General features: G+C 26.2%; 1 protein-coding gene across 1 annotated transcript in view; it reads left to right on the forward strand.

Annotated features, from left to right (window-relative positions):
* The window catches only part of LOC103308416 (microprocessor complex subunit DGCR8-like), an 11,713-nt gene extending 2,967 nt beyond the window's left edge, over positions 1 to 8,746 (forward strand). The window contains exons 2-3 of the mRNA XM_016801926.2: positions 5,493 to 6,433; positions 6,520 to 8,746. Of these exons, the coding sequence (XP_016657415.1) occupies positions 5,508 to 6,433; positions 6,520 to 7,534 (1,941 nt within the window). The 5' untranslated portion in view covers positions 5,493 to 5,507 and the 3' untranslated portion in view covers positions 7,535 to 8,746. The remainder of the gene's footprint in view (positions 1 to 5,492; positions 6,434 to 6,519) is intronic.
* Positions 8,747 to 13,318: the final 4,572 nt, after the last annotated feature.

Here is a 13,318-nt window from a genome sequence, read left to right on the forward strand (position 1 = left end):
AATGTACTTTTATCAAATTATTATTGTAGACTTGATTTTTCAAAACGTATAACCTTTTTTAAAAATATGATTATTGTATTTACATTGATAATCATTTCTTGGGGAAACGTAAAGTATATCAGATTATTATTATTATTATTGACTATTGTATAGGCAAATGTAATGTGAAAATTATAAAATATTCAATTTTCATAACTAAGGATTGAAAATTTAAAAGAACAAGGATTAGATTTTGTATTACCTATTTAGGCTATTTTATTTTGTAAGATTGCTGTAGGTACCTAAGTATAATAAAAAATCTAGAAAAGTAGTCGTATGATTGTATGATTGGATTATCCAATCAATTTTACATCTCACTATATAATATTATATATTGTGACATTGACATTGTAGTGACATCGCAGAAATAATAAGAAGTAATAAAATAAAAAAAAATATATTATCTTCATAAGTTGTTTATTCACAAATATTAAAATGTATAAATAATAGGTACAATTTAATAGTATTTTTTTATTAGTGTTTAAAGTTCGAATTTTGACAAAATCTGTCAAAACTGCCAACATTAATTGCAAACTATTTTAAAGTTAAAATTTTAAATATATATACCTAAGATACCTTTTTTTTTTTTTTTTTTTTCAGTTTAGAACCGACGACGTCGCGGGAACATACCTAAGATACCTACAAACATTTAATGCAACTATAGGTACAAGGTTCCTTATAAGTAGAGCGCGGATTTCTATGCAATTGCATATTTTTTTCCTTTTAATATTTTTGGATTTTTGTCAGTTATCTCCACGAATCATCATAATTTGAAGCTAATGGTGAAATTTTTTTTTGCATATTTCTGCATATTTAAGGGTTATTGCATATTTTTGCATATTTTGGCAAAATTCAAAATTTATTGCATATTGAAGCGAAAATTTAAAAAAATGTATAAAATAATATTTTGTCAAGTAGAAAAATTAAAACTAAATTTCATAGTCACTAAATAATAATTTATATATATTATATTTATTTATAACATTATAAGATAAATAAATAATCGATTACGACGTAAACTTAATCGCTTTTGCTGTGTCGGTCGGTTATCGACATACCACTGGGCACTAGGTTACATCGTTTGTCGTTGTCTGTAAATAGTGAATATGCCGAAACTTGAAATGCATATAATTATTAATTTAAATAATAAATACAATTTTTAAAATAAATTAAGTTGTTCAGAAAATTTCCTAAATTTTTTTTTTTTAGGCGTTAAAGATATTATTATTATAAGTTTTATTGTACATTTTAAATAAATAAAAAATTCTTGCATATTTTTTACATATTTTTATGATTTTGACTGCATATTTTTACATATTTTCATGATTTTTACTGCATATTTTTTGCATATTTTCATGATTTTTACTGCATATTATATGGCATATTTCGATACTTTTAAGTGCATAAAAATCCGCGCTCTAGTTATAAATATTTTCCATGTCTTAAAAAATAACTAATGTAGTAACTCTTGTGTTAAATAAATAAATAACAAAGTAACTTCTACTACCCAACACTGACTATTTTGCGGGGACGGTTTTGATGATTTATCTTAACCGTAACCAGATCGGGAGCAATAAATCAAGAGAGCAGTTTTCAAGTCCAAAATTGAAACCCATGATTATTTGAATGGTAACCAAAACCAAAAAGGTTTTTTTTTTCTTAGTGGTTAACTGGACTTTAAATTAAACAATTAATGATACTTATGTTATTTAATATTTTAGTAATATCCAAACATAAAATTACAGTTGATTTTCTGTGAATATAAGAGTTAGACAATAAAATTCTCTGTAGATATAAATTGGATTCCACTTATATTTTGTTATTTATATAGTATTAGGTATATATTATACTATATACCTAGTATATTATATATATATTTATTCGTGTTTTGTGAACACTGTCTAGCCACTAGATTAAGATTTTTAATTTTCCAGAATATTTAATACCTACCTAATTAATAGTGATTAGGTTGATTAAATTTGTCAATACTGGTTACTTATTAATTTTTAGTTATTACTTAATAATATAGTGTCCGCATCGACCAGTCGTAATAATTTGTTATTGTAAAAAATTATACGTACAAATTAATAATTGATCGTATATAGTCGTATATTAACTCATTTAAATTATTTGTATTATTAATATATGTAATTTTGTTTCAATAACAAGGTTTTCTATGGGTAGTGAAAGTTATAGCTGTTTATAACTTAAATAATTAAATGTTGATACTATTATCATTGTGGTTAATTGCTTATAGCTGATAAAGATATTGAGCTTAATAATGTTTGGTATTATGATTTGTATGAACTTTTTTTTTAGACCTGTATATGAGCGGTTAACCAAAGACTAAAACCTTAGTAGTAGAAAACCAGTTTTAAAAATCGACACCAAAACCTATGACTTTTATTTTGGTTATTAAAACTGGGAAGCAAAATCTTTAGTCTAAAAACCCAGTTTTAAAACCATAACCGAAACCTCCAAATTTTTATTGATTTCCTTCCCTGCTATTTTAAAGATATTTTTATTTGAAATATTCAATATTAGATTTTATTCTTAATAGTATTTAATAATATTAATAATAATAATTTATTAATTCCCCAATAAGCAATATTTACAAGATGTTATACTTAATAACACATTTTTGTTGGATCACCTCTAAAGCCAAAGCAATTACAATATTAAATAAACATATCAAGAATATAACATAAAAATAGCAAAATTACTTTATAATTATTCAAAATAAAAAACAAATATTAGAATCAATTATTAAAAATAAATAAATTATCAAAATATAAGATATTTTTTTTTTTTATATATATAAATCTTAGGTACTTAAATCCAGACACATAGTATCTTTTTATTTATTTAAAATTAATAAAATCATGAATACAAAATATGGTTCAGATTGACAAAAAGCAGTTCTTAATTTAGGTAGAGTTATATATTATCTTTAAAAAATTGTGTGTTATATTAATTATGAGTAGAATATTAATTATGTTAATATAATAAAAAACAACAGCAAAAACATGCATTATATGAAGAGACTACAAGACAATTTAATGTTGTATGTAATTTTTTATTATGAGTATCAAAAGCGTTACCCCAAAATGCTATACCATAGAACACTATTGATTGAAATAGAGATTTATATACTATTGTTATTTAAACGTTAACAGTTAAGATATTTCCCTAACATTTAAATACGTAAAAGAATTTTTCAACCGACTTTATTAACTTATCTATGTAAACATTCCATTTTAAGAGTTCATCAAAATGTATACCTAGATATTTTACAGAGGATGTTTATTCTTTGAAGGACAGACACAATTATTTACTTCTCTTTTACATGATACTGTGTGTAAAATTAATTTATCAAAGTTTAAATTATTGTTATTAAGGGGGGTGCAGCAGTTTTTGTCAAAAGTCAAAACTAATGTAGATTTGACCAATCTAAACATTAATTTTGTTTGTTATAATGTTTTTCAATATATTTAAATTCCGTATCATAAAATAAACCTTAAGGGGGCTGGAGGGAGCTCCAGTCAATGAAAAAAAGTGACTTTTAGACCAATAAGCTAGACAAGACTGAAAGAATTTGGTTTGACAGATTTTAATTTTGAAAACGGATTATGATTGATCAATAAGTTTACTAGGGAATGATTGAGACGATTTTGAATATTCCAATTATTGTTAATGCCATAATGAATAATATAAATACAAAAATATATTTTTTCTATATTTTTATTCTTGGATTAAAGTCACAGCTGAAAAAAAAAATATTCAAGCCATTAATACATATTATAACTTAGTGGTCTAAGAACAGTCCCTTATGTCACAGAATAATTAATAAATTGGTCATCACTATAAACATCATTAATTTTAACTTTTTTATTTCTATTACTAATAAATGATTCTAATAGTTTTAATGGAACTCCTCTTATTCCACAGTATTCAAGTTTTTTTTTAACGAAAAGTTATGATCCACAGAATCAAAAGCTTTTTTCAGGTCTAAAAATATACCTATTAACAACATGTTTTTTTTTTAAATCAAGATAATCATATATAAATTTAGTAGCACAATATAATGCATCATTTGTAGATAAATTATTCCTGAAACCAAATTGGTTTTCTTTAAAAAATTTATTTTCATTTAAAAACTAAACAAGTCTGGTTTTAATACATTTATCGAGAAACTTAGCGATAGTCAATGTAAGAGTGATTGGTCTATAAGTGTTACAACTTCTTGTATCATCAGTCTTAAAAAGCGGAATAAATATTGAATTTTTAAAGCTAGAAGAAAATTCACCAGTTAAAAATCATTTATTGAAAATAATGGACAAGGGTAAAGATAATTTAGTTGATGTTTTTTTCATTATAGTATTAGTCAACAAACCTTCATAATAAATCAAGACGAATTATCTTTACATTTCATAATCATATTATCATTTCAATAGGGTCGATAGGGCTTAGAAAAATTGAATTTTCAATATGAAGTTATAATTTAGGTCCTTCAATTATTTGTATATAAAACCATCATCACTAATATTTGAAGCTATATTACTTCCATCATTAACAAAAAATGAATAAAAAATATTTTACACGACTTTTTTTTGAGTTATTGATAATCCTACCTGACTCATTTTTGATTTCATTAATGATAGTTTGTCTATTAACTTTAGTATTAGAAGCTATTTTTATAAGATTCCATACTTTTTTAGTATTATTGCCAGCTAATTCAAATTGTCTTTTATAGTATCCGTCTCTAGCAATTTTAATTAAGTTGTTAAGTATATTTCTATAAATAATATAACATTTTTTATTATGAGCATTAAAAGGTTAACGTCTCATTTTATTATACATTTTTTCTCTAACTCTTATAGATGTAATAAGATCCAAAGAAATCCAAGGTTTTAGGTTTTATTTTTTATTATTGTTCATTCTATCAATAAGTGAGTAATAATTAGTAGATGCTAAAATTATATCATTGATTTTATTATTAAATTATCTACCGAGCTATCAAAATGTTTAGTATCTAGTAGGGTATTCCAATCTTCAATTCTAATTCACATATTTATATGTTTAAAATCTATTTAAATCATTGTTTGCCTTAGTCGTAGGCGTAGTTAGGGGGCTTGGGGGGCCTTAGCCCCCCTCCAGTTTGAATAATAGCCCCCATGAGTCTTAACATGTCTGCCCCTGGAAGAGTTAAAGCCCTCCCAAAAAATTTGACCACCCTACGCCTATGGCCTTAGTGTTTTGAATATTTAAATATTCAATATTAGATTTTATTATATTTATAGACAAGCAAATTTTTGAAATAAAAACATGTTCCTACCTAAAAATTAGCCACAAAATTAGAATTTCTCCTTATTTTAAAGGATACCATTGTACTATAAAAAAAAAGTAAATGTTTAAAAAAATAATTAAATGGATTTTGTTAATTTTTGTTTCAGATTAAAATTTTGAATATGCAATCTTCCGATCGTCAAGTTTACTCGGATTCTGATGAAAGTTTAGATAATTTTCGTAGAAAAAAAACTAAAATATCAGATATAAAAGGAAAATCATTTGATAGAGATATTTCGATTGATGAAAGTAGTCAAAATTATGATGACATTGAAATGGACAATTATTTTGATCACAAAAATCAAAATTTGGAAAATAATCAGAATGTGTCTTCTGGAGTATCTGACGATGATGATTATAACATTAATGACTATGAAGATAGTGAAAGTGAAGATTATGTACCTATTTCAGATGGTGAATTTGAATTAGAAAAGTATGTTACAAATGATACAAATTCTAAAACAGATGAAACTGATGGTGAATCTGTCAAAGATGTTAGTGTTGGTGTCAATGATTATAATAATGATGGAGAAAGAATGACTAAAAATTATAAACACATTGGTGTAGATGATGGGGAGCTATATGATTTACTAGACAAACCATATAGAGGAAAAAACAAACCTCACAATGAACATAATAAGAAAGTTGTTACTCCAGATGACTACCAAGAGCATGAAAAATATGTGTTGGAGCAATTGAGCAAAAATCATTTCGATATTTTGCCTGAAAATTGGATTGAAACAATTCACAAAAGTGGCATGCCTATTTATTTACACAAGAAAAGTAGAGTTGTAACATTATCAAGACCTTATTTTTTGGGACCAGGAGATCCTAAATCACATTTAGCACCGTTGTCAGCAATTAGTTGTTTAAATTATCGAAAAGGTCTTGAGAAAAAAGAAACTATAAAAAATGAACCCAATTTTCATGTTAGTAAACTTGGAGATTTGATTATACCAAATGCCAAAGTGGAGACTGCACAAGAAAATATTATTAAAGAATCTTTATCACATGAGGAATTACGGGAATATTGTAAATCACTATTTAAGTAAATTAATACTTTTATAATTAAATAATATTTATAATATAATTTTATTATTTATAATGCATTTTAATTATACTTACTTTTTACAGGTTCAAGGTTGAAGAAGTTAAATCTCTAAATAAAACACCAAAAGAACAAAATATAAAAACAGAAATTTCTATGCTAAAAAACATCAAGGAAAGACCTTCGCTTCCGGATAGTACTAAATTTATATCATTTCCATTTCAAACTAAGGACCACAATAAACGATATAATCGTCGCCGAGAATGGATACTGAATCCAAATGGTAAAAGTTATGTGTGCATATTACATGAATATTTACAACAAGCATTGAAAACCCAACCTTGGTATGAGTATAAAGAACTTGAGAGTACAGAAACACCTTATTCTGCAACTGTTGTGCTTAATGATGTTCAATATGGTGTTGGTTTGGGTAATAGTAAGAAACAAGCAAAACTTAATGCAGCCCAAGCCACTCTAGATATACTCTTACCTGAAATAAAAAATAAAATAGATTCAAATATCAAAAACCAACGTGATCCAGTAATATTTGATCAAATTAAAGTCACCGACCCCAGAGTTACTGAATTCTGTGCTAAAACCACAGAACCTAGTCCGTATGCTATGTTATTAGTGTGTTTGCAGAGAAACTTTGGTGAGTGTGAAATAGGTATTGAATTTAAATTGACCAATCGTCATAGGATGCTAAATCAATGCACAATGACTGTTGGTAAACACACAGCTTCTGTTGCTTGTAAAAATAAAAGAGATGGCAAACAAAAAGCTTCTCAAATAATACTGGGTTTATTACATCCACATATTGATAATTGGGGTTCGTTGTTACGGCTTTACGGTAACCGGAGCATTAAGAATGCTAAAGAAAAAAAACAAGAAGAACAAGAAATCACTCAGCTCCAGAGTAAAGCTGCTGCGAATCAACCAAACTTCGCTATACTAAATAAACTTAAAGAAGAAATGTTAAAAATTAGAGACCAAAGAAAATTAAAAGAAACTAACGAAATGTTAGGATTATCTCCGACAATGCTTGCTACAACATGTCCATATACCATAGTAAATCCATCATCATCCACAAGTCATAACTAACAAATACTTTTGAGTAGTTTATTTTCTATATGCTTAAGGGGGAGGGAGGCTCCATACTACTGTATTCTAAGAAACATATATTATAATTTTTATGGGCAACATCTTATACCCACTTTCGGCAATCTGCCTTATTGTTGTATTAAGGCGATTATACTCTTAGTATTTTTTGATGTAGCGTTCAAAATGCTCAATATTGAACCAGCGCATTTTAATACGTTTTTCCCTTGTGTGAACATGGTCATATGTAGATAGATGTTTAATTTTGAGCGTTCAAAATAATGTATTAAAAACGTTAGGTGTGTAACCACCTAACAATTTTTTAACATTGTTTAACAAAAAAAAAAAAATAACGTGCATTTTTGAGGCCCCCTTTAGTTTATTAAATACTTTGTATATTGGTTTTCAATATTTGTATAATTTATTATATTAACCTACTACCTAAACTATAGTACACACTCCATAAAAATCATTAAGTGTACTTAATAATTTTAAGTATAAAATAAATATATCAGATAAAATATGTAAGTATAATGGTAGATACTATTACTATACCTACCTCTATACAATTTACAAATGTTTTTTTATATTTACTTACTATCAACACACAATTTGAGATAATAAACTTGTTACGATTATTTTCAATCATAATTCATAGTAATACACATGTCATAGTGATATATTTATAATGTATAGCAAAAAGTAATTGATTAAGCTCTTAGAAAATTTGCTAGATTTAGTATAGATATAAGATTGTGTTTTATGCCTTAATTAAGCACATATCAATTCATAATATGGATTTTTTTTTTATGTGATTGTATTCAAACTATATAAGATAGAAAATAAGAAAATAATGTACTTGGTTTTTTTTTTTTTTTTTAATATCATCGCCTAGCGTGAAAAACCTCCTATGTGCAAAAAATCGCAAAATGACATTTTTATATCTCTGAATTCTGAAAAAATACGCTATCTAGTGATAAATATTTCAAGCTTTTTGATGTTATAAAAACATTTTATTCTTCAAAACAATAAACCTCCTATGTCTGCTGTATAGAAATTGTTATCTGATATACCTCCCAAGTGCATATAGCGGAGGTTTGTCACACTGTTGGCTTGTACGAATTTTGCACATTGGAGTTGTATCAGCTGGTGTTGAATAGGAGTGAAAATAATCTTTATTATTATTAAAATTTATAATTAAAAATTGTAATTAATTATATAATCTATTAAATAACCATGTACTTAATATTTATTTATAATTATATTTTTAGTTTTCTGTATCCTTATTATATATTACAGAATATTTGGCAAGGGTCAAATTTGATCTAATATTTTTATAATTTATAGAATGCTATTAGTTATTGATGCATATTGATTATTGAGGTAGGTATATTTCTTCTTAGGTATTACAATTTTAAACTATTAGTTAACCTGACTGATAATATTATAGATCTATATAATAATTAAATTAATATGTTCATTAATATCTTTTTTAAAGGTTCATTATTATTTTACATAATATTATAGCAGTAAGTTTATACTTTGTATAGTTGAAATAATATAGACATAAAATCTCTCTTGTGAAAAGAAAAAAATATACACAACAACAAACCTCCTATGTGGTATTTCAAAATAAAAAATTATTATCAAAACCTCATATGTGCAAAAATCTTAACAATATGCTTAATATTCCTTTTGGATAAAACAATGTAATAATAATAAGAGCCCAATTTAATTTCTAAACATATTTTACACAGTATAAATATTTTTTTAAATTTTCATATTCAATAGGTACGCCCTCCGCGCACGCGCGTGCGTAATACGCATACCTTATTACTATTATTATTATTATTAATACCATTTCGTATTGCCGAGGGTGCGTGGCCTGAACTCAAGTTGCGCGCATTATTACCAAGGCTAGGCAAATAAGACTTAGGTAGGACGGAGGCAACACATGCGGGTGTGAAGACCTAAGTCATTGATGAAATATGTTATAATTTAATGACAATTTAATAAAATTATGTTATAATTCCTTTTTCTCATTACACTTTACCTATATATGGATATGTTTAACTAATCATTTGTAATATGTAACTCTCTACAGCCAACATAAGCTTTGTTTAAAGGAAGTAGATATAACAATAAACGTTTCTTTCAATATAATATTGTCGCCTGGCGTGAAAAACCTCCTATGTAAAAAAACCAAGTTATTCGAGAGAAACGTTTTAGTAGTTTAAAAAATAAGTACCTAAATGTATAGTGGTTGTGTACGACCGGTGTTGCAGTCGTATTATAGTGATGATAGCCCTAAATATTAAATTTGACTTTTTTCTAATATTATAATAATATTTAATTATGCATCAGAAGGAACCTTAATACAAAAAACCCAAGTTCCTGTATACAATTTAACGTGACTTACAGCGTTTACCGTATATTATTTTTATAGAAAAATCCTTATTTTAACAAAATATTTACTTTTTATTTTGTACGTTTTTCTCGCATGAACATATATATATTTTTTTTTTACTTTTAATATAATTAATTTTAAGTACAAATACCTAACGATAATTTATTCACGAATATACAATGTTTATATATATTTTTTTTTTCATGCACCTAAAAGAAAAATTTCAATTTTTTTTTCACAGACTGTTTTTAAAAATTACTCAACATTACCATATATTCAATGCACATAGTACGTAAAGAACGCGACGTCCGTAGTGCTGTTATAACAGTATTGTAAATACTTCGCGGACTCTCCCACACCCCAACTCGTTTGCGCACATTCAAAATTTTTTACATGAAAATCAACGATTTCCTAGCTCACAATGACACATGTATATATTTCGACACAGACTCCAGTACAAATTAACCTACATAAAGATTTATGTAACTAAATCAACAATAAAAAGTTTTTATTTGATCAAATACATAATATTTATTATTTAATTATACAGTAGTCACTAGTCCCTCGATAATTCGAAATGGGGACTAATTCAGGGGACTGAGTTAAAAATTCGATTTATAGAGGTTTTCGATTTACTGAGTGTTCGAATAATCGAGGGAAAACAAATTAATTCGAATTAAAGAGAGGTGAAAAATTAAACGTAAATATTACTTTTCTTTTGACATCTATTTATTATACATACATATTAAAGTTTAGATTGGGTAGGTAAGGTACGATAACGTTTATAAACTACATTAATATTTAACCACCGTCGTTATTAGTTTCATTACGAGTACGTCAAATATATATTGTAGACAGTTCTGTAAAGTATTTAAGTAAAAGTATTCAAATACTTTTTTAAGTATTGAATAACGTTTTTAATACTTTCAGTATGAAGTATTTTGAATGGTATTTTAAATACTTTTTTTTGTATTAAATACTTTTTGTTACCATATTACTTTGGTTTTTTATTTCTAAAATTTTATTTTTATTCGAAATAATTGGTTGGAAAAATATTATTGTCAACTACAATAATAGAATAATAGTTTTATTTTATATTCTGTATTTCTGTGTTAGCCGAAGCCCAAAGGTTTGTGTAAACCAGATTTCTAAAAAAAGTTATTGAATTTTGAATAACAATATCCCCTTTAAAACTATTAGATAACTATTAGATTACCTACTACCTATGTGTTTATATTACGATAATATTAGAAACCCACTTTAAAAACGAAAAGTATTTGAAAAGTATTTGGGTAGTATTTTAAATACTTTACAATTATAGTATTTGAGTAGTATCTTAAATACTTAAAAAAAAATGTATTTGAGTATTTACTCAAGTACTTTTTGAAAGTATTCTTTACAGGACTGATTGTACATAATCTTTATATTATGAACATGTATATGTCGCATCCACATAGTGAAACCACTCATTTCATGAACTGGATATCCAGATAGTGAAATTTGTCCAGATCGTGAATTTTGACGAAAATACATTATATGGACATCCATTTCATGAAATGGACATAACATATTTTGTGTAATTGTTGTATAACAAAATTGTTATGTTATGTAGCAATAAATAATTATATTATATCATAGTATAGTATAGTATAATCAATTATAGTCAATAATATATCATATTAGTATATTACATTAATTTTTTAATTTTATTTTTCATAAATAATTATAACTATACTTTTATATATTGTTTTATTAGTAATTGAATAATATAAACATACCTTAAGCGGCTTAAACTATACCTATACATTTTTTCCTTATTATTTATTTTTACATGACGATTGATTTTGACATCGACTGTTACATTGCATATTATTTTTAAAACAAGCACACCTACTTGATTGGCAAGGATTTTTTGCCTTACACGAACAAGACAAAAATCCTTGCCCTCCTGAAATTTTTTTAATCATTTCTCGCACCGAAAATTCAACATTTTTATCAACTTGATCAGTAGTGAGAAATTGAGTTGTTGATTTTTTTAAACATTCACTACTGAACCATCCTTTAAGTAAACCATATTTTGTTCCAAGTTTATGTAATCCTTTTTTTTTTGTTCCGTGATCACACAAATTATGTTTGGGGGATCTGTAGGTCCCCTATCAACTTTTGGTACTCCGAATACAACACATTGATTTATTTCAAAATCGTCCGTTTTTTTGTTGTTTCCCTGTTAAAAGTAAATTTAAATTAAGATCTAAATAGTAAAAGTACAATATAACTTTATTCTATTATTTACCTTGATCATTTTCTCTGCAGCTATAATTTGACCTTCATGTCCAAATTCACGTTGAATTTGTATTTTTTTGCTTGAATCACATAATTGGCAAATAATTTCATTATTTTCAGCAATCTTCGATAGTGGAAAATCCACATCAACTTCACATATGCTGCAGGCAATTAAGCGTTTTTTAATTTCCTTTATCTGAGATACATGTTCGAGATCTTCTTCTGTTGTTAATTTTTTCAATAGATCAGATGGCAAATTTGATGTACTGAGTCCAATTTTTGGGTCATTTCCAAACAAAGCCTTATATAAGGGCTACGTCCAATTGTTCGATGAAATGAACTATTTTTTTGGAATTGAACAAAGTTTAATCCAACGCTCCATTTCTTGGATTTATTATCAGCCATCCATGCTCGTAACATGTGTTCTAAATCTTGATTAGACCTCTCAATACTTCCCTGACTTTGAGGATGTCTAGGGCGACCATGTACGATAACACATTCTGGCCAAAGGTCTTTAAGTTCGTTGATTACTGAATTTACAAATTCACGGCCATTGTCACTCTGTAATATTTTTGGAGCTCCAAATGTCAACAATATAGATAGTATACCACCATGGTGGTCTTGGTACATAATACGTATCATGTAACGCATTCCGTAATTTTACATTACCACCATGGCCTGTCCTAAAATGAAATTCTTTAATTTTATCAAAAAGGTCTTCATAACACACCAAATACCTAAATTGAAAATAAAAATGTTATTATTTTATACAAAAAAAATATATCAATCCTTCAATAATACTATAATATTAATATGGATTTTGACGAAATTGTTTTTAGTAGTTCTGAACAATTATAATATTATTATAATTAATTCTGAATAACTGATTTGATAATAATTTGAAAAAACTTTTTTTTATGTTGTGTGTGGTTTTACGTAAAAAATAGATTAAAAACATTAAAAAATAAAAATAAAAACTGGTTTCAAATAATATTAGCTAAAATATTATATTAATTTACCTTATTTTTTCATCAGCTGCATTTTGTTTGTGTATTAAAACTTTTCTTCTGCAATACTTACTACATCATATGTAGATA

This window comes from Acyrthosiphon pisum, chromosome X (genome assembly GCF_005508785.2).
Source record: "Acyrthosiphon pisum isolate AL4f chromosome X, pea_aphid_22Mar2018_4r6ur, whole genome shotgun sequence".
NCBI lineage: Eukaryota > Metazoa > Arthropoda > Insecta > Hemiptera > Aphididae > Acyrthosiphon > Acyrthosiphon pisum.